At 45.2% G+C, this 22,501-nt stretch overlaps 1 protein-coding gene and 9 non-coding genes across 10 annotated transcripts; 4 read left to right on the top strand and 6 right to left on the bottom strand.

Annotated features, from left to right (window-relative positions):
- Positions 1–1,140: 1,140 nt before the first annotated feature.
- Positions 1,141–1,212, bottom strand: trnad-guc (transfer RNA aspartic acid (anticodon GUC)). The gene has a single exon. It is a non-coding gene; the product is annotated as a tRNA-Asp (tRNA).
- A 1,981-nt stretch (positions 1,213–3,193) lies between these two features.
- trnad-guc (transfer RNA aspartic acid (anticodon GUC)) lies at positions 3,194–3,265 on the bottom strand. The gene has a single exon. It is a non-coding gene; the product is annotated as a tRNA-Asp (tRNA).
- Positions 3,266–5,646: 2,381 nt separating this feature from the next.
- On the bottom strand, positions 5,647–5,717 carry trnag-gcc (transfer RNA glycine (anticodon GCC)). Its single transcript has one exon. It is a non-coding gene; the product is annotated as a tRNA-Gly (tRNA).
- A 1,019-nt stretch (positions 5,718–6,736) lies between these two features.
- On the bottom strand, positions 6,737–6,807 carry trnag-gcc (transfer RNA glycine (anticodon GCC)). The gene has a single exon. It is a non-coding gene; the product is annotated as a tRNA-Gly (tRNA).
- Positions 6,808–11,056: 4,249 nt separating this feature from the next.
- On the bottom strand, positions 11,057–11,129 carry trnak-cuu (transfer RNA lysine (anticodon CUU)). The gene has a single exon. It is a non-coding gene; the product is annotated as a tRNA-Lys (tRNA).
- A 527-nt stretch (positions 11,130–11,656) lies between these two features.
- Positions 11,657–11,730, top strand: trnan-guu (transfer RNA asparagine (anticodon GUU)). Its single transcript has one exon. It is a non-coding gene; the product is annotated as a tRNA-Asn (tRNA).
- Positions 11,731–12,989: 1,259 nt separating this feature from the next.
- trnan-guu (transfer RNA asparagine (anticodon GUU)) lies at positions 12,990–13,063 on the bottom strand. The gene has a single exon. It is a non-coding gene; the product is annotated as a tRNA-Asn (tRNA).
- Positions 13,064–13,092: 29 nt separating this feature from the next.
- Positions 13,093–13,165, top strand: trnak-cuu (transfer RNA lysine (anticodon CUU)). Its single transcript has one exon. It is a non-coding gene; the product is annotated as a tRNA-Lys (tRNA).
- A 318-nt stretch (positions 13,166–13,483) lies between these two features.
- On the top strand, positions 13,484–13,555 carry trnag-ucc (transfer RNA glycine (anticodon UCC)). Its single transcript has one exon. It is a non-coding gene; the product is annotated as a tRNA-Gly (tRNA).
- A 5,433-nt stretch (positions 13,556–18,988) lies between these two features.
- Positions 18,989–22,465, top strand: si:dkey-29d8.3 (uncharacterized). The gene is made up of 7 exons (XM_030364344.1): positions 18,989–19,215; positions 19,866–20,010; positions 20,173–20,268; positions 20,653–20,797; positions 21,128–21,273; positions 21,793–21,932; positions 22,072–22,465. Exons 1-7 carry the CDS (start codon positions 19,116–19,118, stop codon positions 22,215–22,217), a joined length of 918 nt encoding a protein of 305 aa, XP_030220204.1. The 5' UTR covers positions 18,989–19,115; the 3' UTR covers positions 22,218–22,465.
- The last annotated feature ends 36 nt before the right edge of the window (positions 22,466–22,501 follow it).

Genomic DNA, 22,501 nt, shown 5'->3' with positions numbered 1-22,501 from the left:
TGCAACTTTTTTGGCTTGATTTACCTTAATATAACAGGCTAAGAGTCATTGCGATGGTTCTATTATACATTTTTGTTCGATTGTTCGTTGTTTCGACTCACCCTTGCGCATCTTGGCGGAGAAAAGGAATATGTTTCTGCCGGCGACCCGCCGCCCACTCTCGCGGGAGTCTCGGGTCTCGCGAAGTAACGAATTGCTTTACGGCACAGACCCCCAAACACGGAACCGGCTCGATATAAACACAAGTCACTAAGGGATTGTTATATTCATCATAGATCCGCCGAGAGACAGAGAAGCCCAATGTCGGAGGAACAGAAGAAGAGAAAAGGGAGACTGACCGGCAGAGAGGCCAGACACGAGTAAACGTTGGGCAAGCTTTTCAGGAATAGCGTGAACTGAAAGAAAAAGAAGACTGCAAATCAGACGCCGACTCGGCCGTGTTGCTTTTGAAATTGAAAGTACCCTTGGGTGGCCTTTGTCTTCGTGGTATTCTTGATGTTGATAGTCTCTGTACAAATGTGTTTGCTCAACCATTTTGTTGTGAGCCCTGTAAAAATTGTTTTCTCGACCGTTTTGTTGTGAGCCCTGTATGTTTCTAGCTTGCTTGGTTGCAACCATAAAAACACCTTTGTTTCCATGGGTGTTTTGCTGTTCGTCTGTCTCGTCCCCCAGATACAGACTGAATCCCCGAATCCAGGTTCTTGTTTATTTAGATTATTATGTTGGCCAAACCTCTTACACTGATTGTTCTGTTCAACCTAAGATAAAAACAATTATAATCTAGGATATAAATTCTCCCCGTCAACTATAAAAAAGGATGGATTTATGTTTATTGCAATACAAATACACCCTTTTATGTATAACCTTGCCTACACTTTATGAACATCTACTTCGGACATGGCTCCACGCATTCGCCGGCTTCTTTGAAAACAAATGCACATGGCTCGCGTAGAAGTGCATGGGGAAGGGTCGTCAACGAGTTGTTACGACAGTGTTGTAAAATATCTACTACAAAGCTGCAGGGGGTGCTGGTTAGAGAAATGTGCGTGCCAAAACCAAGAAAACAGCGAAGGAATTCCCGAAGTTGCATAGTGGGCCTTTAAGAGCAGCTAAAATTAGTTGGTGCGTTAAAAGGTATACCTCCCCGTCGGGGAATTGAACCCCGGTCTCCCGCGTGACAGGCGGGGATACTGACCACTATACTAACGAGGAGCTGCAAGTAATGTGTAATGTTGATTACATTTTGTATAGAAAAAGTATCTGTATAGTATTCTGAATTAAGGAGATACATCATCAGATAAGAAAATCAGATCAGAACATCAGATCAGAACAGGCTTTCTGTCTGAAGAACCCCAATGTCCTGAGTTGCGCCAAGTCGACAAACTATAAGGCATATCCACACCTGCCTTGTTTGGTTCGATCCAAACCAAAATACCTTTTGGCCTGGTGTGAATACAAACCATCGAACTCTGGTGCGGACCAAACAGCCGGTCCGAGACCCAGCCGGAGAGGTGGTCTCGGTTCGCTTCCAAAGGAGCCCTGGTGCGGTTCGCTTGAGATGTGAATGCGACCGCGCCCGGTCCGACCCAGTTCTAAAAATAATATGCCTATTTGGACGCAACAGACTCCAATTGCTGCTTGTTTATTCATTTACATATTGTTTGATTAGCGCGGGTTGATTCAAAGATCAACGTCACGTTATCAGACCGGCATCACGTTATCAGACCCGTTAAAAATGAGTCGTGGCTCAACATGGAGCGAAGAGACGAAATGTCTTTTGGATATTTGGGCAGATGCCAACATATAAAGTATGTTGAAGAACACTGAACACTGAACATTGAAGAAAATTACGATGGATTTAATACATTCAGTAAAAGGATGGGCAAGAAGGCGTTCGAGGAGTCCGCGGATAGCACAACAACATAAAATCGACGTTGTGCCACGCCTCTGATGCTCCAAAAGTACTGCAAATGTTTGTAACTGTATGAAACCAATCAGTATAAACACAACGAGGGCAGCACACTGAATCTCCATAATCTCTATAATTTGTTTACTCTTTTTTTTATGCATTACCCCGTGTAACCCACCCCCGACCGTCTTGTCCAATGATTGAACGATCTATGCACACACGTGCGTTGTTGACAGATTCTCGGACTGGTGCGAAATATTGCAATGTGAAAAGGAACCGCACCAAACCAAAAAAATAAACATTGCATTTTGGTCCGGACCAAAGACATCAAACTAAGGACTTTCCTGGTGTGAATGCGCCCATAATATCATGCCATCACTCTTAATGACATGAGTATCTCCCAACGTCTCAGACACAAACAAAAATTAATCTGGAAGAAACGAAACAGGCGGGACATATTTGCTTCTCTTAAATAAAGCTCTTAGGTGAGGAGAGATTCTCTTAGGATTTTGAGGTATCTCGTTAATTCATAAGAACAGAGCAGGATTTTTTTTCTCAGGTGAATGCAGTATGCTTTCTTATTACAGGGCTCTTCTCAATGCTGTCTAACGCTCCGTTCACTTGCATGGGCCTTCACAACCTCCGGCTCGTTGCTAAGCATATAATACCGCTGCCAAGGAAAGTCGGTCGAAAGTTTGGCCTCTGATTCACATCTTTGGTACTACTCCGCTGCTCTGCAAGTAGTCCGGTAACTTATCAACCCCAGCGTATTTGGTTGCTATGCGACGTCAACGTATTTGGTGGACTATTTCTCTGCTGATCAACACTACGAATGGTAATTGTAAAAAGTCAAAAATTTTGCCAAGTAGCCGTGTAATAAGCAGTTATTATCTGGAAAATAAGCCCCTTCAGGGCCTTTTGAGACTTACTGGACAAAATAAAGTCTCATCATAAGTCACCATTAACACCTCCTATATTAAAACAGTGATGCATTGGCCGGGAATTGTGGAAGGCGAGAATATTACCATTGAACCACCAATGCCTAATATGTGGTAAAGCACCGCACAAGATCTGCAGAAAACATTTGGCTAACAAAACCCAGGATTTGTCGATGAAAACAATATCCCGAGTTTGAGATCTCAATCATGGGAAATTCGCCATTATTCAGAGAGAACCAATCAAATTGCGTGATATTAGGAAGTTCACGTGTAGCATATAGTAATAACTAATATTAACACATATTTATAGAATAGCTAATATTAGTTAGTGTCTTAAAATAAACTCCTCCCCGTCGGGGAATTGAACCCCGGTCTCCCGCGTGACAGGCGGGGATACTGACCACTATACTAACGAGGAGTTCCCAATATCAATTACTTATCCGATTTCCACCAGCAGCTAGATGGATCTTCGCCAACGGTTTCTATGCTATTTTATACATGAAACGTTGCGTCCGGCTTTCATTGTGAACATAAGGGTCATTTCATTGTAATAAATCGCCGCTGACCTCACGTCAGTCAAAGTAGGGAGAAGCTGGGTTGAGCTGTAGATCAGAACTAGGCCTATGGTGACCTAACTGTAGACCGCAGCCATGCCGCTTTTCAGTCAGACAGTAGCAGAACAACGTTCTGCCATTAGTCTGCTTATAGCGATAGTCCTCATCCAACGAATATCTTCACCTTATGTTGAATGTGACAGGACTTTAGTTTTCAGTTACAACAACCAACATACCCTTTATTTAACATCATCTATAGCGTTAGCCTACTCTAACCCTTTCATGTAGGACCTGTGATCTATTCCTGACATGGAAAGGTGTTAAATTCCATGCTCCTGAAAACAGTGGAGAGGTGATATTCGATTAATTCAGTATTCTTACCTCTCTGATGGAGTCACTGTGGTGGGGGAGGCTGTCGCTAGAATGGACTTGAACAGGCTATGAGGAGTGGACATGGATGCCCCTCCGGTCTGGTAACTACAATGTAAAGTAATAAATAAAATGCTTAGAATTTAGAATGTGCCTTCCGGTTGTACATGTAAAGCTTTCTTCCCAGTGGTTTGACAAAACATCAGTAGTGGGTTTAATTCAGCGTTTCCATTTAAAATGAACAATTCTAAGCTCGCTAACGCAGGTTGCAGCGCACAAACCCCAGCCACATGTGCTGCTACTGTATTAGACAATATATTAACGATTTGTTAGGCTACTTTATCTGCTTAGGCTACCTTGATTAATTGTCATCCAAACTTTCAAACGCGCATCAGTGGGCCCCGACTCCGAACCTATAGGCTCTGAGTCTGAACTCTCTCTGACCTTTTCAAACGCAACTTAGTATCAGGTGCGTGGTTTTCAGCGAATCAACGCTCAGAGAATACTGCCGTGATCACGTTGCATGTAGGCAGATGTTACAGCTGCTAGTCTGCTCCCGCAGAAAATGAACGCGAGGATTTTTTATTTTGGCGTGACATTTCTTGCGTGTGCGTGACCCTGGTAGCGCTCAAGTAGCGTGGTAAAGTTAGTTCTATATTGGACGTTGGATATTCGCATGGGCGTCCGTTTGGTTTGAAATCTTCTTTCAAATCTGGCACTCAAAACATACCTTTTTACACTAGCCTCCCCCACCTAACTCCCACCTTATTCTTCATGTTTAACCTCTGTTTTTCCTTTAATCCTAGTCTCTCCTAATATATGTCTGTTACATAGTTTAGATAGGGTAATATGTAAAGCGTCTTAAGAGTACAATAATAAGCGCTATATAAATTTCATTTATTATTATTATTATTATTATTATTATTATTATTATTATTAAATGTGCTGGGGACAGACGCATTCGGAAGTGCGTTTTCTTGTAAATCACAGCTCCTTGGATGTGAACGCGCACAGAGCGCAAAGCTCAGAGCCGGACAATGTCGTAGTAAAGCCCTCAGGTCTACTCTGCATGTATTGTGGTGTGTACTGTGGCTAAACATCAACTGCACTGAAGTCATCATAACTTCATAAGTCATTTTTATCGACATTATCAAACGGAAGAACTTTTATTTTGAAGAGCACAGGGCAACGAAGCACACTAGCCAATAAGAGGACCCGCCCTCCGACGGAAATGAATAAACGAGCTGAACTTTTGATTTTCGTTTTTTTGACAAAACGATTAAACTGCTTGTTTTCTGGTTTCTGCTTGTGTCAATTATTCCCAGAAAACAGAGTAATAAAACGTACCTTGCTCCTCCTTGTTAACGTTTGTCAATTGAGTAGGTCTAGACTCTCTGTACAAATGAAATGAGGCACAGAGAGTATGGTAGGACCAGGTTAGGAAGTATGGATATCGGAACATAAGACCCGACCAAATGCCGGGGACGTTTTCATTTTAAATGTTCGGATTTCACTGCGATGAGCAATGGTAGAAAACATTTGGGATAATGCAAGTAGCCTACCCAAGAAAATAAAAATAAATAACTAGGTATTGTTGTTTGGTCAATAAGGTATCCAAATGGTAAGTTTGAATCTTCTTTATTGATGACCACGGTCTAACGCAGAGAATACATGGGTATCGAGTTCCGGGTAGCCCCATAACCAAATCAAGTGAAGTTATTCCCGCAAGACTTACTCATAGTACGTTAACACTTTAGGGTCAAACAGTTAAACAGTACAGCTATCTACAGGTATAGTTGCTTGCTTTAATTAGATCTTGCATAATATTCCTTTAAGTAGTAGACAGATGAGCTAAAAAGGGAATTGAAAAGTAACGTGCATTGGCCGGGAATCGAACCCGGGCCTCCCGCGTGGCAGGCGAGAATTCTACCACTGAACCACCAAAGCCTACATGAGGCTTCCAAAACCAATGAATATTCGAAACGTCCACCGCATATATGGCGTAAACACACGGTCCCGATCCTCTGAGATACAGAAGGAGTCGTCATGTTATGAGCTCACAAGCAGAACCTCTAGGGGTAGGGCAACAGGGCTGCCTACTGCCACTGGGGCCTACAGCCACCAGGGGCCCTACAGCCACTGGGGCCTACAGCCACCAGGGGCCCTACAGCCACCAGGGTTCATACAGCCACCAGGACACTACAGCCACCAGGGGCCCTACAGCCACCAGGGGCCCTACAGCCACCAGGGTTCATACAGCCACCAGGACACTACAGCCACCGGGACCTACAGCCAACAGGGGCCCTACAGCCAACAGGGCCCTACAGCCACCAGGGCCCTACAGCCACCGGGGCCCACAGCCACCAGGGCCCACATCCACCAGGGCACTACAGCCACCGGGACCTACAGCCAACAGGGGCCCTACAGCCACCAGGGCACTACAGCCACCGGGACCTACAGCCAACAGGGGCCCTACAGCCACCAGGGCCCACAGCCACCAGGGGGGCTACAGCTGGGGCCTACAGCCACCAGGGCCCCACAGCCACCAAGGGGCCAACAGCCACCTGGGCCCCACAGCCACCAAGGGGCCAAGAGCCATCAGGGCCCACAGCCACCAAGGGGCCAACAGCCACCTGGGCCCCACAGCCACCAAGGGGCCAACAGCCATCAGGGCCCACAGCCACCAGGGGCCCACAACCACCAAGGGGCCAGCAGCCACCAGGGGCCCACAGCCGACGGGCCCACAGCCGACGGGCCCACAGCCACCTGGGCCCGTACAGCTGTGGCCCAACAGCCACCTCTTAAAGAGACTTGGATATAACTCACTTCTCTGGTCGGGGAGTTGTACCCCGGTCTCAGTAGGCGGACCACTATATTGACGAGAAGTGATGAAATGGCATACTTTATCCCGTTGAAAATTGTCATCCTGAACAGAGAAAAACATTTCGTGAATTAAAAAAGGAACTTGCATTGGCCGGGAATCGAACCCGGGCCTCCCGCGTGGCAGGCGAGAATTCTACCACTGAACCACCAATGCCTACATAAACCTATTAAACCAGCACTCTATCGCCCCCCAACGGGACATAAAATCATGTGCAAGAAGGCCAGTTTGAGACGGCAGAGTCAACTCAGAGCAATTGATGAGGGCCATCACTATGGTATTGGATATAACTATTATATTGTAGAAGTCCAACATCAAAGAACAGGTCTAAAAAAAAAACTCTTTGATAATGATAAGAGTTTGATAATGCCCATTTCTTTAAAAATAATTCTACCAAAATGAAGGATTTATTTATTAATTGTAGTGGTTCAGGACTGGGGAGGCCTCTGCAGTCTGGGGCTTCTCCTAGTCCTACTGCAGAGAACCCCCGGTCCTGTCGGAGGACTTCGTTAGCTGAGGTGTGTGCGGAGGCCCTGTTAAGGGGACAGCCAATGTAAAGGGGGTCCGGGCGTGACCGGGGGTAAGGTGGGCTGGGGAGGGCAGGGGCCAGGGGGAGGGCATGGGGGCTAAAGAAGGCAGGGAGGCCAGAGAAGGCAGGGGCCTGGGGGAGGCCTAGGTGGTCAGGGTGGGTGAACAATAAAATAATGGAGACATCAGATAGGAGTGAACCAGGCTACTATGCGTTAAGGTTTACTGGTAAACACAAAACCAGTACAACACCACAATGCAACTGGGCCGCAGGACTTGAGTATGGCCAAAGAAAGGAACGAAACAAAGCTAAGCTAAGCTAAGCTAAGCTAAGAGCTAACAAAGGTGATATGCTTAACAGCCGCTAAGCAGACCACAGGTCAACCTCCCGGAACTGACCCAGACAGACAGAGGGGAGCAACACTCGTTTAAACAGAACCGCAGGATGCGTTGTGATGCAGAGAGGCCTTCCTCTTACCTGTCCCCAGACCACACGGTGACCACCAATCACAGACAGGATGGAGCCAACAGGTGGTTCAAAACAGATTCACCCACAAGTCTGTAGTCGAGCGTTGTATGGGACACAGTGAATTGCGGACAGAACAAGCAGTCTAACTAAGCCGGCTATGGCTTCATCAAGTCCTCCGGCAGTTGCCATGGCCATCCAACAGAATCGAAGGAATGCAGTGAGATTCAACCTCCTAGAAGACCTCGAAATGGACCGGCTTCAGTTCAGTCGACAAATTCTCCAGAAAGACCTTCAGTTTTCGACCAACGAACTGGATTACGTTTTTGCCTTCCCGGGTAAGAAGATATATGAAGTTGTCTTTACAACAGTGCAGAACTTTGACCTTTGTATGCAACGATTTGATGAGAAGAAGAGATCAGCACCGAGCTTCAAGAAGATCACAATGATACCACTGGCAGAAAGAGATGTAAAGACAGTCCACGTGATTATCCTTTCTGAAAAAGTTAGAAATCAAGACGTGTGGACCTGGTTATCGAGGTTTTGCGATGTCACCAATGGAATGGAGGTTACCGACATCGATGGAGTAAAAACAGGAACCAGACGCTTCCAGGTGCGTTTACGAAGGGATGAGGGAGCAGTCCAACACATCCCCAACACGATCCAGCTGGGAGCATTCCGTGGCTCTGCTTTCTACCCTGGCCAACCAAAGCAGTGCAGGAGGTGTGGAAGCCTGGACCATCTTGCGGCCTCCTGTCCAAGCAACAACTGCAAAAGGTGCAAAGCATCAGACCACAACACAGACCAGTGCACAACCCCACTAGAATGCAGCCTGTGTTCTTCAACCAGCCACAGATTCAGGGACTGTCCCAAAGCCTACTCCAACCGAGTGAAGCTCAACACTATCACCAACAACCTCCCGATGAACCAAGGTCTTAACGAGGACCAACCAATACACCAGGTGCTGCTCGTTCCCCAAGAACCGGATGCAGCCCCAGATAATGGACCAATATTGGACTGGGCTGCAGACCCCATACCGGATGATAATGTAGGGTCCACTGCCATCGACGCCACCCTTGCCCCAGCGATCGACCACCGGCCTGCACAGCAAGCGGAATCCACCCCCAGGCCAGAACAGGGCATCCAGCGAAGGAAATCTCCGACAACTATCCAGGAAGCAGGTGACATGTTAGAATTCCTGCTGGCTAACCTTCCTGATATAACAGATCCCGAAATGCCCGCTGAGAGGGGGAACCTGCTGTTGGAAGCACTAGAAACTCCTCCGGCTATACCATTGTTTGAAAGCCCACCCGACCAATCAGCACATTCCAAGAAACGTCAGATGAATTCTTCATCATCAGGTGAGCCATCTCTCCTGATGATTCCCACGTATCCCGGAACAAAATGGTCATCGTCCCTTGGAAAAAACCCCTCCTTTCTCGAAGACGAGCAGGTGGAGGCCTTTACTGCTGTCACGCACATCAGGGAAACCCACAATCCGGAGCCTCTAGCTAGACCCAAACGACCAAAAAAGATCAGGAAAGACCAAATATAGCTTTTGCCCCCCGGGCATATATATTGTTATATATTGTTATATATATATATATTGTTTAGAGTCCCCACGGAATCAGATGTCCTGTATGGGGTTATAAAGAGTGGTGACGGTAAGGGATGGGAAAGATGGTGGGCCTTGATTAATTGCACAAAAGAGTCGATGTGGAGGTGTCGTAACCGAATGGTGTACAAGAGCCTTTTGTTTTCAGCGGAATCAATCGTTAATTTGAGCATAACCTTGGTAAAGGATTATGTGTGGAGGGACAAGGAACGATATGGAATTGTGGTATGTAAGGAACTCTGGAAAATAGAGAACACTGAGTTATGTAGAATTTTGTGTTAACATTTGAATGTGTTGACCTTGCTGTAAAATGTAACTATTTTTGCTTGTTAACCTTTGAATGTGTTTTGACCTTGAAACCATGTTGTAAAATGTAACTCTGTGCCTGACTTAAATAAACGCCTAAAAATTGAAAATTGAAATTGGTTCAAAACAGATGTTAAGCAGCAGGGGGGGAGGAACTGAGAGACAATAAACATTATTAGAGTAAGATTATATATACATCAAGGGATCCAACAATCCAATGAGAAACCCTCTAGGGACAAAAACAGGGCCAGCCTTGGCAAACAAAAAAACAGAGAGAGAGAGACAAACTGGCTTTTAAATGTGGAGGGGTGATTGGTGGAGAAGGCCTCCCCTGCTGGGAACTGGAGAGGTGATGGTATAGCCGGTGAGCTGGTTGGGAGAGGAGGGAGGATGAATGAGTAGTTAGTTGACGGCCTGGCATCTTGTTCAGAATGTTTTCTGAACAACTTTTGTATTGGACTCAAGATCATAAGGGTCCACCTCGATGTTGATATAAGCATTTAAGTCTTTACGTATTAGAAGTTAATGGCTCCTGGGGGCTTTATTTTACCTTCTCTTTAGGTCAGATTGAAGATATTACTGATTAGTCTATAGATGTATTAGATGTATTTTTGTCTGAGTCAAAAAACCTAGGATCCTAAGGGAATTTATGGTATGTAACAAAAGATGTAAAAAAATCTATCCAGACATAAGTCCTAGGTTCATCAGGCAGATTTGTTCACCATGGGGGTAAGGGGTCACGAGATATGCTTATTCAAAGTTTGCATTTTTGGACTATTGCTATAGCACCACCTTTGGGCCAATCAGTGTAATATTTCTTGGCTGTTAATCTTGAGTCAGCCTCTACAGCTGTATATAAGTTTCATCAAAAGCGTGCGAGCGGTTTAGGCATTGTAATTCAAACGAATAATATAGGGTTAATTATCAATTACAACAGGTTGCCTCACACTTAGTTGTGCCTGGCCCCCTAAATATGAACTCAATAACTAGCAAACAGTTACATTGCAGACTAGTTTTCAGAAGAGCGTACTTACTACCGTTAATACCGCCACCTTTTCCAGAGCATGACCTGTCCGAATTTACAAGGTGGATCATTTCCGCGATTGGATGTGTTAAATGTGTTAAATGTGTTTTACCTTACAGAGTCGTTTTCAGGAATGCCGAAAACGTGTGTGTTGTTCTACAGTTTAAATCCATTCTGCATTCGGAGCGTCGCTACCCTGTCCGTGATTGGCTTAGCGCAGGGAGAGAAATGGACAGTGGAACGTGTGATTGGTCATTCTGGTGAAAAGATAAGGAGAGAAATGGAGAGAAATGGACAGTGGAACGTGTGATTGGTCATTCTGGTGAAAAGATATTGGAAATCCGATGATTTGATTGGACGATTCAGAATCTAGAAAGCAGACGGATCGGATTTAGGGAAGGTAGTGCCGGTGGGGCGCTTAATAAGATTGTCTCAAATTGTATGACTTGAAAAGGAAAAGGTTTAGCGCCCAACGTGGGGCTCGAACCCACGACCCTGAGATTAAGAGTCTCATGCTCTACCGACTGAGCTAGCCGGGCTGAGAGTACGACTCGTCAGAACAATTTAAAATATGCAGTGAGAAGTAGTGACCACCACGACTCACCTCCTGTTCAGTTCGACTCCCCCGTGCTCACCACGACTCACCCTGCAAGCATCACGACCCAAGGTTTGCCACTCACCCGGCATACATCACGACCCCATGTTCGCCACGACCTACCCCCTGTTCAGCTCGACTCCCCCTTGTTCACCGCTACTCAGGCCGTGTACACCGCAACTCACCCCGTGGACACTGTAACGGGGAGCATGGGTTGATGTTGCATTATAACGTCTTTATTGGAGGATTCAGGTCGAGTGTTTGTATTTTACATTACGGATCAATATGGTCGGCATGCGCAGAAGCAAGAGGGAGCGCGAGGCGACAGAGAGCAGCCGATCAGGCACGCGCTCGTGGAGAATCCCGCAGTGCAGACAAAACCCAAAACACATACAGGTTTCTGTTCTCCAGTTATTCAGAGCACCTCTGGGTAGAGTCAAAATGTTTTCGTGGTATGTCTTAAAAGACACCGTCTCTGTGGCGCAATTGGTTAGCGCGTTCGACTGTTAATCGAAAGGTTGGTGGTTCAAGCCCACCCAGGGACGTCTGCTTTTTGAGCCGTGTTTTGAATATTTCATAATTTATGGGTGCGCAATTGTTCCTTTTAACAACCTATTTAACAAGGTAAATAACTAATGCAACAAAGTCTAGGAAAGTCTTTTTTGGATTGACCCCTCTGGGTTACTGCCAGAGGGGTCAATCCAAAAAAGACTTTCCTAGACTTTGTGAATATTTATATACTTCTTCGTGAATATTTTTTGGATTGACCCCTCTGGGTTACTGCCAGAGAGGTCAATCCAAAAAATATTCACGAAGAAGTTCTATAATGTTAGGTTTAGTGTGAGGCCGCTTTGTGAACTACAGCTCTTCGATGCTCTCGACGCAAATTATATAAGTCACCACCCGCACTTGGAACTCCGGTACAGACACGGCGATCTCTCTGCTCCCTCACCGCTTTTTTCCAAAGGGAGGATAAATGCATCGAAAGAGGTGAAAACCATTATAAGCCGGGGCATGTGGAAAGTTTCAGTTGTGCCGATGTGACCGCAGAACGCCATATTTGTAGTCCTAAAAATATAGGTCAGGCAGAAAGATAAAATAACAGGAAGGGGGAAAACCAAAAGCCCACACACACATGGAAACACAACACAGAGGATCAGGTGATCAAATAATAAATATGTTACCAAGTCATAACAACAAAGTGCTATAATTCAATAATAGCATGAATCTGGGCTGCACATTTTCTGTCTATAATCAGACCAATGTTAATATGGGTTCCACAAATGTACCTATACCATTATTGTTCTCCTTCCCAGGAGAGTTGAGGGTATGGACTACCTCTACATGCTGATGGGGAACTGCATGAAGGACGTGGATCCTGAATGTGAGGACTCAGAACAGCTGCTTGAGGAGCTGGCCGGCGAAGAGGGCTTTAACCCTAACCACAGCGAGTGTCTGCTGGGCTGAGGAGCCAGCTTGGCACTTATAGCTGACAGTGACAGAGACCTGCTAATGGACAAAGATTAAAGATAAAGATAAAGATAAAGATAGACTTTATTGTCATTGTACAGTCACCTATACAACGAAATTGGGAAAAGGTTACGATTAAAATCATGATTCACCAACACTTAAAGAAACCGCCTGGGAGCCATTCTCCAGACTCCAGCTGAAATCAGATTAGAGTAGTAACTCGGTCAAGCTAACCGTGTCATCTGGATGGAAAAAAATAATCATAGAACCAAAACATATTGCATGTAAATTGAGATTTGTGTGAAATAACGAAATAAGAACCAAAAAGGGGCTTCGTCCCTGGGTGGGCTCGAACCACCAACCTTTCGGTTAACAGCCGAACGCGCTAACCAATTGCGCCACAGAGAAATTCTGTCGCTAGGGGAGGAGCACTCACCGCCCGGCTAGCTCAGTCGGTAGAGCATGAGACTCTTAATCTCAGGGTCGTGGGTTCGAGCCCCACGTTGGGCGCTAATGATTTTCCTGTTGTTAATCTCACCTTTCAGTATAAAAATATCTATATTCTACTTCTTATGCAAAATGTATTACAATACCAGTAGTGTAGAACTTATGATTTTCAGTATTGTGCCAATAGACTCAAAACATCATAAAGAATACATCAGATTTAAGGGTTTTGGTTTGCAACTGGAATGGCTGATAATGGTCTGACCATCTATGAAGGAATCAATTAACTATTTCACAATACCGCCTGAAAATATATAGCTCATCTGTAGAAGAAGGCACATATAGGGTTGTTTCTATAGTGGTGAGCGTAAATGTTCTCACTCAGCGTTGGTGGTATAGTGGTGAGCATAGCTGCCTTCCAAGCAGTTGACCCGGGTTCGATTCCCGGCCAACGCAGAGATTTTTTGAATATTTAACCTATGACCTCAAAGGTGGATTCTAACTACGCCCCCTCACATTGCCCTGTAGCAATGTGCCTCGCATCGTCTTAAAATATGTCCTGGCTGTTACTACATGACAGACTGAACTATGGGAGGGCAATTCACTGAAAATACTCCTTGTTTTGTGTCTGGTTCTACGTTGATGTAGTATTTGACCAAATCGAGAATGTCAAATACACAATGTGATGTATTTTCTTTAAGCAGCCAGCATGAAACCTGTGTGACAATATGTATTGTCACATAACATATAACCTATACCTATAACATATTTATTTATTTTCCCAATTTACTATTTTATTTTATGACTGCAATCATACATATACTTATAACACCAACAGAGATACAGAAGACCCCATCGGTCCGGCCATGGTACTCACATACTCCTCTGTTATATTAATGCAGTACCTTGACCTCTTTCTGAAAGAAAAAGAAAGAGAAAATCAGGATTTAGTAGCAAGGAACCCATTGATCATTTAATTACACTTCTAACGTCATAGCATTCAGAGACTTAGCCTCTTTGGACCTTAGGCTTTATTTCTTTGCCAAATTTTGAAACATAAAAACAGACTTTATCAGAAGAATTAAGTCGATAACTTAACTCTACAGTTGTATGAAAAGCCGTCCAAGTTGCGTGTGGTGACCCTACATTTCAGTGGGGCAGAAACTACTGGCGGGTGACCACACCCACAATGTATGTTTTTTTACTATGTATATTATAGTAATATGTAATATTATATTTATATATTCACATTGTAAATCAAATCCGTTTGTTTGTTATGAAAGATGAGTCTGAAGAAGTGCGCGTGCTCCTCCACTCTACTACAAGTAACTGCCATCTATCAGGTTAGTCTCCCTTCTTATATATTTTAGTTTGTAACGAGTCGGTGTAGGCAGGGATCTCTTGGAACTATGTATTTAAAAGTGTGTATATTTGATTTGAAATAGTGCCGTTGAGACCTGGAGTAATATGGTCCCAGTTATAATAAAAGTAAGTGGTTACTCCTACCGGTTGCCTACCTTCGACTTTACGCTAACCGGAGCTAATGCTAACCTTGACCTGCACCATCGCACATTACAACATCACTCACACCCATTGTCCATATATCCCCTTGTCCTGTGCACATGCTTGCTCGAAAAGTAGGTAACAAAAAACTGTGTTTCTCTTTGAGCAACCATAGCCATTTTTTCTTTTTCACATTTTCTTTTTCGGCTGTTTTTTTAAAAACCTGGAGGGATTATTATAATTCTCTCTACAAACATCAATCAATACCATACCTTTCATATAGCATATTATTTGTGCAGATAATACCATTATTACTTCAGCTACTACTAATAGAGCTACTACTACTACTACAGCAAGTACAACTAATACTTCTATCTTCCAGCTTTGACAGTATTACAGTTTAGCTTCCAGCTTTTGTAACAATTTATTTCAGCACTTTGCTTCTTCAGATAATGCAAACCAGTGTCTTGTCAGTTTTGATTTCAGCTTCTAGGTTTTTTAGCAGTGCACTGCAATACATTGGCCTTTCAGATTTTTCAGCAGTGCAGGGCAATACATTTGACCTTTCAGATTCTTCAGTTAAATTCCTTTTACATATTTTTAAGCAATGCTTTGCGCTTTTCATTCAGCTGTCACTTTATTTGTTTCCAACCATTATTTATTTTTTTAAACGGTTTTCATGTTTACATTGTTTAATCCATTTAGACTTTTGAACTGTTCGAATCCCTTCCCTGGATTTAAGCCATTTAACTTTTCGTTACCTCTTAATCTCTGGCTTTATTAAAAACATATTTTCAACGTCACTTTGTACTACAGCACTCACCGCATTTTCTGCAGGATGTGCGTTTTCTAGTTATCTGTTTCTGGTGTCTGAAGCTTTAATGCAAATGAGCTACTTCCCATTGACCAAAGAGCTGTCAGACTGAACCACAGCATGAAGGAGAAGGGATTGTTGCCGTTTGCAGACTCCTGGAGCTCTAAATCTATATCATATAATATAATATAATATAATAATGATAATATTATACATGGGTATTTATATAATATTATATCTAATATCATGGCCAAAAGCTATGTGCGCCTCGGATGATATTATGAATCATGAAGACTGCGTCTGACGTCTCTGGCACTTTCACAACAAGTAAGGACTCGTAGTGGGGGATATCTCGGCCATGGTTGAGAAGAATTGGGGGAAAGGAACTTTGGCCATGACTCTCTGAAGTCCATGAACCACGACATGGAGGAGAAAGGGATTGTACTCCGGGAGCTGAGATGCCGAACAGCCACTGAGCTCCCCTCGCCAGAGCTGCCGGACTGCCGCCGAAGCTTCAGCGGCAGTCCGGCCGCCGTCGAAGACGCCCGGGCGTTGCCGAAGCTTCGGCCGCAGTCCGGCAGCTCCGGCGGTGTACTTCGGGAGCTGAACTGCTGCCTAAGCTTTCCAGCTGCTCCTGCGGGTGTCCTCCGGGAGCTGAAAAGTCTGGCGGGGGTAGCTCGGCGGCAGTCCGGCAGCTCAGCTCCGGGAATACAATCCCTTTCTCCTCCATGTCTCCTCCTCCGGACTGCCGCCGAAACTTTGGCGGTGCCGCCGGCAGCGAAAGGGATTGTACTCCTGGAGCTGAGCTGCCGCCGAGTTCCCCCCGCCGGAGCTGCTCGTCCGCTGGTCCACAAAATCTTAGCTATATGCTCTGATTGGAGGGGAGTGGGGAAGTGGGAGGTAATATTCAACTGTGCCCCCTTCCTACTTAGTAGGGGGCGCCGAAACTGACTTGCTCGTTTGGTAACTGTAGGCGGGGTACTTTCAGAAATGCATCTCACTCAAAAAATCATGTACAGACTTTTTTCAGTTTGTATGCGTGTGGGAGCACCAGAGACCCAAAATACCCCAAATCCCAGGTAATGAAAGGTTCTGAAAGACGGCATACCCATATACCCATGTTAATTACTAGGGAATAAAATGCATACAAAATCTGTCAGGCACGATTTATGAAGAAAACGTTTCCAAAAAGCATCGGACGTATGGCCCACTATGTTCTGCTCCATGTATCCAATGTTGACAATGTGACATGAAATAGCTAAGCTAACAACATAAACCAGAGGAGCTAGGAAAGGAAATTAACTGTGTGTTTAAGTTCAGAAGGGCCAAACGTGTGGCTACACACAGCACTACAAAAGTCAAGATTGAAAACGAAAAAAATATTTGTTGCACAGTTCAACGCTGCATCACATCATGAGCTGGCTGTTCTCAATTCACAACACGCATTCCATCAAAACTAGCCTACATCAGGCATTCGGAACAAAACTCATGCCCTCCCCCCTACAATTATTCCGGAATTCAAGCAAAGCAAGAATGACCAAAAGTCACTTTGTGTCAACAAGAGACTGATTCCACGACTATCAATTGCAAGTTAAAACAGCTGACCACTTGAGTGCAAAAAACACAAAAGACCTCACCACAGCACCAGCAAATCTTAAGCAATAAATATCGCGTCTTACCTTTATTTATGTGGCAGTGGTCTGCAGATGCATCCCGTGGTGTAGCCTACCACATCCATTTAGTTCAAGAGGTTATCGTTCTGATACTGTCCATGGTACTAGCAACCTGCTCTGGTGCTTTTTACCTATGTATTTAGGCTAAAATGACTCGATTGTCTTATGCCTCATCATCCCAGCCAAAGAGTATTGGTATTATTAGTAATGGCTACTTGCCAAATCAAAAAAATAAATTCCCAAAACAATAATTAAAAAAGGATTAATTCATTCACATTCCTTCATGATCACCATCATTTTACATCTCGGTAAGAACCCTGCTGGTGTGGTTTAGTTTTTTTGAAACTGTCACAAAGTTCCCTGTTCCTAAACACAGATAGAGATCCCATGATGGGTACATGCATGAACTTGTCGTTTACAGGAACTTGCCTGTATGTTCCTGTTGTTCTATCGCTGCGTCTATCAAAACGCACACCAAGAATATACTCCCATGGTTCCACTATTTTACTCTTTTTTTTCTAAATGCTTCTTTCGTTTACATTCTGTGTTAAGAGATGAAAATGGATTTCCAAGCTGAACAAAACAATCCTGAAGTTTTCTGATGTTTCTCCGGGGGCTGTTATGTTGCGCTACAAATCCATCAATTTCTTTCCAAAAATTATGTAAATCCATTGATTGTTTGTGTTTTTGTTTTTTTAACAAGAGATCATGCAACGAACGATATCAGGGACTCATCTCATACGATAAATGTTTATAAATAAATGCAAATGCATGAAATAAGGACCTCCACATTCGGGGCCACTCACTGCTTCCCCTAGTCCAACAAGGTGAACCATTTCGGCCTCACACGTCACGTGGTCCCGCTGCCGTGGAGGTTCCACTCACTGCTTCCCCTAGTCCGACAAAGTGAACCATTTCGGCCTAACATGCGACGTGGTCCCGCTGCCCTGGAGGGTCTACCAGACCTCCACACTCACTCACTACACTACTCAGTCCAACCATTTCGGCCTCAGTTGCCTGCGACGTTGTCCCGCTGCCCTCACACGCGAGGTTCAGTGGAATAGGTAACATTTTTTGAGTTGATCGTGTTTTGGAAAATAGCTCCTTAAATACTACTCCCTTGATTTCAACAACATACTAGTTATCATTAACTTCTCCTTTTGAGTGATGTTCGAAAACTCAACTCTGTCCTCTCCCTCCTCCACCGTGCCTGCCCTGTCCGGCTCTCCTCAGTTTACTCGTCAGCAAAGTGAAACTTATCTTTTCAATGGTTGTTAGTAAAAAGAAAGAAAAGCACATTTAATAAAAATAAAAAAATAGTCGCAGATACTGATATAATAATCTCTGACAGCCGGAGTCTTAAATTAGCAACCCAGTTTGAGCTAGCAATTGTCAGTTCGACATTTATTTATTTTTTAAATGGGAATAGACAGTAACATACAATTTATCTATACAAAATCAAACGATTATTTAATTATTTAAGCATTTATCAACTGCACAACATTAACCTCAACAAAGTAAAACTTACCGCAAGGGTTAGAAAGACGGCTACCAGAAATTCTAGATCAGCTCCAGATCAGCTCTGGAATCTGGAATCGCACAGAGAGTTTAGATGTTAGGGTCGGTCGTCAGGCTTTGGGTTAGGATAAGTTTAGGTAACTTTTTGATCATGTAAAGTTGAGGGATTAGTTAGCTACTTGTTAGATGTTTTCATGAAATGCTCTTAACTTACTCATGAGATTCGTTAGCCATCAAAGAAAAATAAAGGAAACCCAGGGTGCTGGGACTGCGGTCTTAGGAGTGCGGTCCTGAAGCAGCAGACCACTCTGAGGACCTGCTGGGGGTCCTAATGCGTTAATCAGCGCCTGGCTGTTGGGGGCAGTATTGGGTTATCTTCTGTTTCCACTTGTAGCTTCTTTCTGAGCAGCAGAGAGAAGAAGACCTCACTTTCTCTGTTCAGGCGTCGTGTCTCTGCTCTTCTTTTTTTCATCTCTTCTCTTCCAATACTTCCTCATCTCTGCAGAGGATGTCTCTGGAGGTCTGCTCCCGGGTTGCCGCCATCGGGCTGTCCGTCGTGTCTTTCCTCACAACTTTAGTCGTCAACGGCTTGGCTGGGGCGGGGCGAGGTGAACGCAACACGGAGTTTTCATAGATGTCATGTAGTATATAATATTGTCTTACCGTGCGGTCGATACTGATGAATTAACTTCTGATTTTATCTGAACAACATTCTAACTTTACTTTGTTGGTCAACCAACATGAAGCTGAACTGCGATGGGAACAATAATCAGAAACTAGACTACAGGGAGTGACCAACTTTATGTCAACTACGTTCATTCATAGTTATAGTGCTTAGTGACCTGTCTCTGTACTGTCAACCCCCTACCTGCTCCTTAATGACCTGTCTCTGTACTGTCTAACCCCTACCTGCTCCATAATGACCCGTCTCTGTACTGTCTAACCCCTACCTGCTCCATAATGACCCGTCTCTGTACTGTCTAACCCCTACCTGCTCCATAATGACCCGTCTCTGTACTGTCTAACCCCTACCTGCTCCATAATGACCCGTCTCTGTACTGTCTAACCCCTACCTGCTCCATAATGACCTGTCTCGAGACAGGTCATTATGGAGCAGGTAGGGGTTAGACAGTACAGATATCTGTACTGTCCAACCCCTACCTGCTCCTTAATGACCCGTCTTTGTACTGTCTAACTTATACAGCCTACATGTGAGGGTTGCGTCCCCCCCCCTCTAGCCTGACCCCTGTGTGTGCAGGTCCGTTTGGCTCCAGCACCGGTAACGTCTCGTCCCGCTATGAGACGGACGTGACTCCGGCCGGCTGGACCTTCTCCATCTGGGGCCTCATCTACACCTGGCTCTGCCTCGCCCTGATCTACATCTCCTCCTACCTGTTCAGAGGGTACACACACACACACACACACACACACACACACACACACACACACACACACACACACACACACACACACACACACACACACACACACACACTATGGAACATAAAGGTGTGCTCTGTGTTACTATTATGATGGAAGGGGTGTGTGTGTGTGTTTTTGTGTAGTGCGTGGGCCCTGTGTGTGTTACCCTACGGTTTCTACGTCTGCTGGCTGGTCAACATGCTGCTGAACATTAGCTGGCTGCTGCTGTGGGACCGAGAGTACGTATACTAATACACTACTGTAGTACGAGAACACACTACTGTAGTACCAATACACAACTACTGTTTGAGTACTCTAGTACTAATACACACTACTGTTCAATACTAGACTGGGAACATAACTCAGTTTCAAAGTAAAAGCCCCATGTTTCTCCATCCTGTGGACATTAGTCAGTTTCAAAGTAAAAGCCCCATGTTTCTCCATCCTGTGGACATTAGTCAGTTTCAAAGTAAAAGCCCCATGTTTCTCCATCCTGTGGACATTAGTCAGTTTCAAAGTAAAAGCCCCATGTTTCTCCATCCTGTGGACATTAGTCAGTTTCAAAGTAAAAGCCTCATGTTTCTCCATTCTGTGGACCTTGGTGATGTGCTTGTTGTTTCCAGGGCGATGGTGGCGGCGCTGGTCGTCTTGGTGATGCTCACTCTGTCCAGCTACGGCGCCTTGTTCTTCTGTTGCTACGCTACTGATAATTATGGTCTGTGGCTGCAGACCCACCAGCCAAAAGACCTGGCCTGCCTGCGCATACTGGTAGAGTTTGAATAATCTTTATTGAACCAGCTCAGTTTTACCAGACAGAGCTGTCCCAGCCTGCAGCAGCACACAGCGACACAATCAACCCCACTTACCTAACCTTAACCTGCACCGTCTTCCTTATGTTCCATATTTGAGGATCTGATCTCATCACACTGAATTTAACATTGTTTTAAACAAAAGGAGAGATATTCGGCATTGTTTAACCAATAGGAGGGCAGAAGGCGGGAGGTCAGTGTTAACCATCAGGAGGGCAGTTGGGAGGTACTCAGTGTTAGGGCAGGAGGCAGGCGTTGTGGGGACCGTGCTGAGCGTGTCCTGTGATAGGTTCAGAACGGCCTGGCCCTCTACGCCACCTGGACGTCCGTGGCCACGCTGATAAACCTAGCGGTGGTCCTCCAGCTGGGGGGCGTTGCCCAGACCACAGCCGGGACCGTCGCCCTCTGCCTGCTATTGGTCCAGCTCCTCGCCTGGTGAGTTCCGATTGGAGGATGTAGAGTGAGTGAGTAAGAAACTGTTAAAGCCACTCTCACTCACACACAGCTGGTCCTCTGGTCTCCAGCTGGTCCTCTAGTCCTCTGGTCTCCAGCTGTTCGTCTAGTCCTCTGGTCTCCAGCTGGTCCTCTAGTCCTCTGGTCTCCAGCTTGTCCTCTGGTCTCCTGCTGGTCCTCTGGTCTCCAGATGGTCCTCTGGTCTCCTGCTGGTCCTCTGGTCTCCAGATGGTCCTCTGGTCTCCAGCTGGTCCTCTGGTCTCCAGATGGTCCTCTGGTCTCCAGCTGGTCCTCTGGTCTCCAGCTGGTCCTCTAGTCCTCTGGTCTCCAGCTGGTCCTCTGGTCTCCAGCTGGTCCTCTAGTCCTCTGGTCTCCAGCTGTTCCTCTAGTCCTCTGGTCTCCAGCTGGTCCTCTAGTCCTCTGGTCTCCAGCTGGTCCTCTGGTCTCCTGCTGGTCCTCTGATCTCCTGCTGGTCCTCGGTCTAACAGGTTCTCTCTGCAGGTTCTTCCTGGAGAACGTGTTCCTGGACCGCTGGGTGCGCCCGCTGCAGACGGTGTACCCGGTGGTGGTCCTGGCCCTGTCTGGGGCCGTCAGCCGGCACCACCAGCCGCTACACCCCACCGCCAACTCTGTTTTCCAGGGTGAGGCAACTGCACCACCCCACCCCCTACTGCACCACCCACTGGCCTTCTGCAACTTACACCATCACCCTTCATCCACCCCCCTACATCCACCATCACGTTTATCGTCTGAGTTCTTCCTCTTTGTATCTTCTCTTAGTGGTGCTGCTGGTCCTCTCGTGTGTTCTACTGGTGGCCCGAGTCGTCATGGTGATCTGCAGAACCAGGAAGCAGCCTCTTCTGGGTTCAGGCCAGAATCCAATCAGATCCCCTTGTGATGGTGGCAAGAGGAAACTCCTTAACTAAAACCTCTATATAGAATATAACTATAGCATTGTTGATGTGATATATATACTTGAACTGAAGACTACATAACTATTCATTGTCTGTATAGTTAGATAAACATCCGTCATATACAGAAATATTTATACGATCTAATGTATATAATTTTTATAATCCTTTTTCCAATAAAACATCCTTGATCTAATGCTTTATATTGCTACAGTCTTAAACATTTTATATTCTCATTAAAAAAAAAACTTTCATAAAAATGTCATGTTTTGTCATCTACTTCATCCAACCGAGTTGGT

This window comes from Gadus morhua, chromosome 8 (genome assembly GCF_902167405.1).
Source record: "Gadus morhua chromosome 8, gadMor3.0, whole genome shotgun sequence".
Classification (NCBI taxonomy): Eukaryota; Metazoa; Chordata; class Actinopteri; order Gadiformes; family Gadidae; genus Gadus; species Gadus morhua.
Note: the sequence above shows the minus strand (reverse complement) of the source record. Positions and strands in the feature narration are given on the sequence as shown.

Coding starts and splice junctions, on each gene's coding strand:
- si:dkey-29d8.3 (XM_030364344.1), top strand. CDS start 19,116: ATGTCTCTGGAGGTCTGCTCCCGGGTTGCCGCCATCGGGCTGTCCGTC. Junction 20,011..20,172: donor TCCTCCTACCTGTTCAGAGG/GTACACACACAC, acceptor GTTTTTGTGTAG/TGCGTGGGCCCTGTGTGTGT. Junction 21,274..21,792: donor TTGGTCCAGCTCCTCGCCTG/GTGAGTTCCGAT, acceptor TTCTCTCTGCAG/GTTCTTCCTGGAGAACGTGT.